Source organism: Otolemur garnettii, unplaced genomic scaffold, assembly GCF_000181295.1.
Source record: "Otolemur garnettii isolate 467f Iridium unplaced genomic scaffold, OtoGar3 scaffold00087, whole genome shotgun sequence".
Lineage (NCBI taxonomy): Eukaryota > Metazoa > Chordata > Mammalia > Primates > Galagidae > Otolemur > Otolemur garnettii.
Genome location: NW_003852482.1, coordinates 1,923,944 through 1,928,188, shown reverse-complemented (window position 1 = coordinate 1,928,188; position 4,245 = coordinate 1,923,944). Strand labels below are relative to the sequence as shown.

The 4,245-nt window shown below is 50.9% G+C and overlaps 1 protein-coding gene across 1 annotated transcript in view; it reads left to right on the top strand.

The window, feature by feature from the left end:
- The first annotated feature begins 1,361 nt into the window (after positions 1-1,361).
- QSOX2 (quiescin sulfhydryl oxidase 2) overlaps positions 1,362-4,245 on the top strand; it is a 21,462-nt gene continuing 18,578 nt past the window's right edge. Inside the window, exons 1-2 of the mRNA XM_012808177.2 lie at positions 1,362-1,511; positions 3,908-3,956. Of these exons, the coding sequence (XP_012663631.1) occupies positions 1,419-1,511; positions 3,908-3,956 (142 nt within the window). The 5' untranslated portion in view covers positions 1,362-1,418. The remainder of the gene's footprint in view (positions 1,512-3,907; positions 3,957-4,245) is intronic.

Here is a 4,245-nt window from a genome sequence, read left to right as displayed (position 1 = left end):
TTGAGCCACAGGCGCCGAGCCGATTTGAACTTCTTATAAAGGAATGATAGGGGCTGGGAGACACCCCTGCAGAGCGAGGAGTGGAGTATGTGTTAATCATTGGTAGTAAGATTTTAACATTCAGGAACAAGGGCACAGGTCTTTTAAAAGGAAAACCTGGCTGGGCACCTTGGGAGGGTGCTGGGCAAACCGTTACTTTGGTGCTGGAGACTAACACTGGAGCCCCGCTGTGTGGACCTTACCGCTGGTGGCCGTGAGGGCAGGTCTCCGTACAGAAGCGAGGAGCGGTGAGATGCACCGTTTGGCTGCAGCCCTAGCGATCTAACACACTGAAGTTGTGATGGTTAAGGGAGGCAGATGGGCCCGGGGGTGGGGAATGGGGGGTATCATGCCCCCTGCAGACAGTGTCCCCAAAGGAGAAAGATGTGTCTAGATCTGAATACCAGCTGACAGAACGCCCAGGCCAGGGCTGTGCCCCCTGATCCTGAACAGGCAGTGCAGGGCTGAGGAACTCAGTGTCTAGTGTGTGTGGGGTGGCGTGGGGGAGCTGGCAGTGAGTGCCTCACTGTGATCCGATTCAAATAAACTTTAGATGAAAATGAGACAGTTAGCAAAATCTCAGGCCTGACTAGCTCTATGAGGACAGTGAGTGTGTGGTTTGCTGGGATAATGGCGGTGCAGCTGTGTGGGAGAAAGAGACTTCTCTCTTAGAGACCAGTGCTCCATTTCAGGAGGAAACAAGCACGGTCTGAGATTTGCTTCAGATAATTCTGGAAGTGGTGGGGGATTCAAGCCGTGAGCTGATGGTTGTTGATAAGTGAGATGAGGGACATGTGGGGATGGTTCTATTTTTATCTCTACTTGATTTATATGTTGGAATTTTTTCATAATAGAAACTTAAAGATAGCAAAGAAATTAAAAACTGCACCTTTTTGTCTCCTGAGAGTGGCCCACAAGTTCCAGGCTTGTGAGCAGTGTCTCAGGATAGCAGTAGGGGCCCGGGCAGGCGCTGGGAGGGCCTGCTGTCACTGGAGTGAGACGTGGCATGTTCTAGCTGAGCAGCTGGGACCACGTCTGATTAACCTGTGAGTGCTGGCATGGTGTCTCTGACAAAAGGCCAGAGGCCGCTGTCTGCTGTCAGCACCTCCATCCATCAGGGTGCTGTTTAATTAAGAGTCTGCAGCCTCCCATGTTGCTGAGTGATCTGAGGGCTCAGCAGAACATGGCGCAGCGGCAGCGTCCTGGTGCTGGGGGCCTCTTTCCTCTGCCCCGGCTCTGTCTCTCGTGAAGGGGCCTAACAGATGACAGGATGTGGCGTGTGGGCTTATTTCTGACTTGGCTGCGGTCTCCTAGGGTGGTGTCGCTTGGTCTTGTGCCCACTACACTGAAAGTCATACTCTTCCTTTTCAGACTGGGCCATGGCCATCCGCGTCGCTGCTTTGGACTGTGCAGAAGAGAAGAATCAGGACGTGTGCCGCACCTATGACATCCACTTCTACCCTACCTTCAGGGTGAGCCAGCTATAGATGGTGCCTGGCCCTCACCTGGGTTCCTTCCAAGTTGAGACTTACCACATTTATTCTATTTTTTTAAGTGTCCAATGTACACAGCCCTATTATACTCACCACATTTATAATGTAGCTTTGTAGCATCTCTTGCTGGCCCTGAAACTTAGTTTTTGTCACGCCCTCCTGGGTTGTAGAAGTCTGCAGTGGAATGGTCCATCCATACACATGGCCCCTGGTTGTGCACACTGCGGTGAACCGTGAAAAGGCCTAGCTGCAGGTGTGAGGTGGTGGCTATGTGAGGACTGGCCTTCTGGCCTGAGGCCCATCTGCCCAGTGCCTCCCCCACAGGAGTGGTCCTTATAATTCTGAGTCTCTCTCCAGAAGACCCTGCACACGTACGCATATGCACACATGTGCAGTCCCTGAGGGTAGAGCAGGTGCTTTGTACACCCAGTGGCCCTAGGACAGTGTCCGTCCTACAAGTGTATGCCTGTTTCTTCCACTAGGGGGCAGAGGAAACATGGCCCTGGTGCTGGCTGTGAGCTCAGCGTGTGCACGTGTGTACATGTGTGCTGTATGCCTGTGTGTCGTGGGTGTGAGCAGCCACGTGCCTGCACGGAATGTGCCACAGTGACACTGGGATCTCCAGTTGTGTGTGGCACCTTGGGAGGTCACTCCTAAGGAAGCATCGTGATCCCTAAACCTTTTCAGCCCGGCTATCTGCTTGGTGTAGTTTCCTGACAAGGTGTCTGTTTCCCCTGTGACTGGGTTAGCTGTGGTGACAGGCACCGGGCTGGGGGTGTGGTGCCCATTGAGGGCCTGTCTGGGCCTCATGCGTCAGCTCTTCAGCTCACTTTAGCATTTGAGCCCCTCAGGATGGACTCCAGTCTCAACTTTGTTTCCTCTTCACACATGGGTTGTATTGTGCTGATGCCCAGACTTACCTTGGGCTTGAGTGTTGGCAAGGCTCACTGAACCTGTGGCCCGTGTCACTCTAGGGAGCCGTGCCCCAGCTGTTGGTGTCCTGCAGGCTCCTCCAGGCTGCTGTGCTCTGGGCAGTGCTGCTATGTTGCCAGCCCTGGAAGAGCTCCAGCTAGGCTGGAGAGCCAGACGTAGGCCCAGCAGCCCAGGGCCACCCCCAATCCCACAGCAGAGCCGTCAGGTGGTTTTCTGTTTTCCGTGGAAGGGGTGGCAGGAAATACATGGTGGTTTCATTTCCCTGTGACCTCTGGCAGTCAGCACACCTGTGTCTCTGGCCATGGCATCCCTGCCTGCAAAGTGTCTGTGCCTGTCATTTGCCTATTTTCTTTTCTTTTATTTGATACAGAGTCTCTTTCTGTCACCAGAGCTAGAGTGCCACAGCCTCAAACTATTGGGCTCAAGCGATCCTCCTGCCTCAGCATCCTGAGTAACTGGGACTATAGGTGCCACCACAACGCCTGGTTAATTTTTCTATTTTTAGTAGAGACAGGGTCTTGCTCTTTCTCAGGCTGGTCTCTGACTCCTGAGCTCAGATGATCCACCCACCTCACCCTTTCAGAGTGCTGGGATTACAGGCTGGAGCCACTGCACCTGGCCAGGCTTTGCCCATTTTTCATGTGGGTCATTTGTACTTTTCTTATTGATTTACAGAAGTCCTTTGTGTATTCTCCATACTAAACTTTTTTTCATTTGTGAACATCTTCACCCAGTCAGTAACTCTCTTTTCACTGTCATTAATGTACATGTCTTGATGAAGAAAGTTTTTAACTTCATGTAAGAATCCTTTTTGCTTGGCATGGTGGCTCATGCCTGTAATCCTAGCACTTGGGCCGAGGTGGGTGGATTGCCTGAGTCAGGTTCAAGATCAGCCTGAGTCAGAATGAGACCCCCATCTCTTAAAAAAATAGCCAGGTGTTGTGCTGGGTGCCTGTAGTCCCAGCTACTTGAGAGGCTGTTAGCTAAGATGTCACAGCACTCTCCCGAGGGTGACAAAGTGAGACTCTGTCTCAAAAACAAAAAGGAACCCTTTTCATTTGCTCACAGGTGTCCTGTTGTGTCCCTTATGCCCTGTGTAAATCTTATATTGTCACAGCTAACCATTAAGGACACACACTTGATACCTGCCGAGAGTCCAGGGAGGTGTCATCCTGTGTGACTTCAGCTCTGTTGATTGTCTTGCCGCTCTGCCTGTTGGGTCAGAAATGTAGACACCAGAACTTTGGGTGGCAGTAACTTTAGCCCACTCACAAGGCCAATAGGGAGACTGATGTCCACAGGGACACGCAGAAGCGTGCGTTTTGTCATCGCTCCTGGGCTTTCCATGTCTCTTTAGGATGATGATCATTTCATTCCCTAAATGTTAAATGTATGCACAGACACCACGCAAGTCTTCTTACTTGTTCTGTGTTTTTCCTTAGTATTTTAAAGCATTTACAAAGGAGTTTACAACTGGAGAGAATTTTAAAGGTAAGGACATGACTTTATATTGCGTCTCTTGGATTTACCTCATAAACCCATTAAAATGAAAACGGGTTCAGGGCACCTGAAAACTCTGGGAGATACTCACCCTGGCTGTGTCAGCACGTTTGCATAACTGCTGTCCTTCCTGCTGCCTGTGGCCTTTAAGAGTTCAAACATTAGGCTTGGCACCCGTTGTTCAGTGGTTAGCGTGCTAGCATGCACCGGGGTTGGTGGGTTTAAACCCGGCCTAGGCCTGCTAAACAATAACAACCACAAAAAAAAAAAAAAAAAAAAA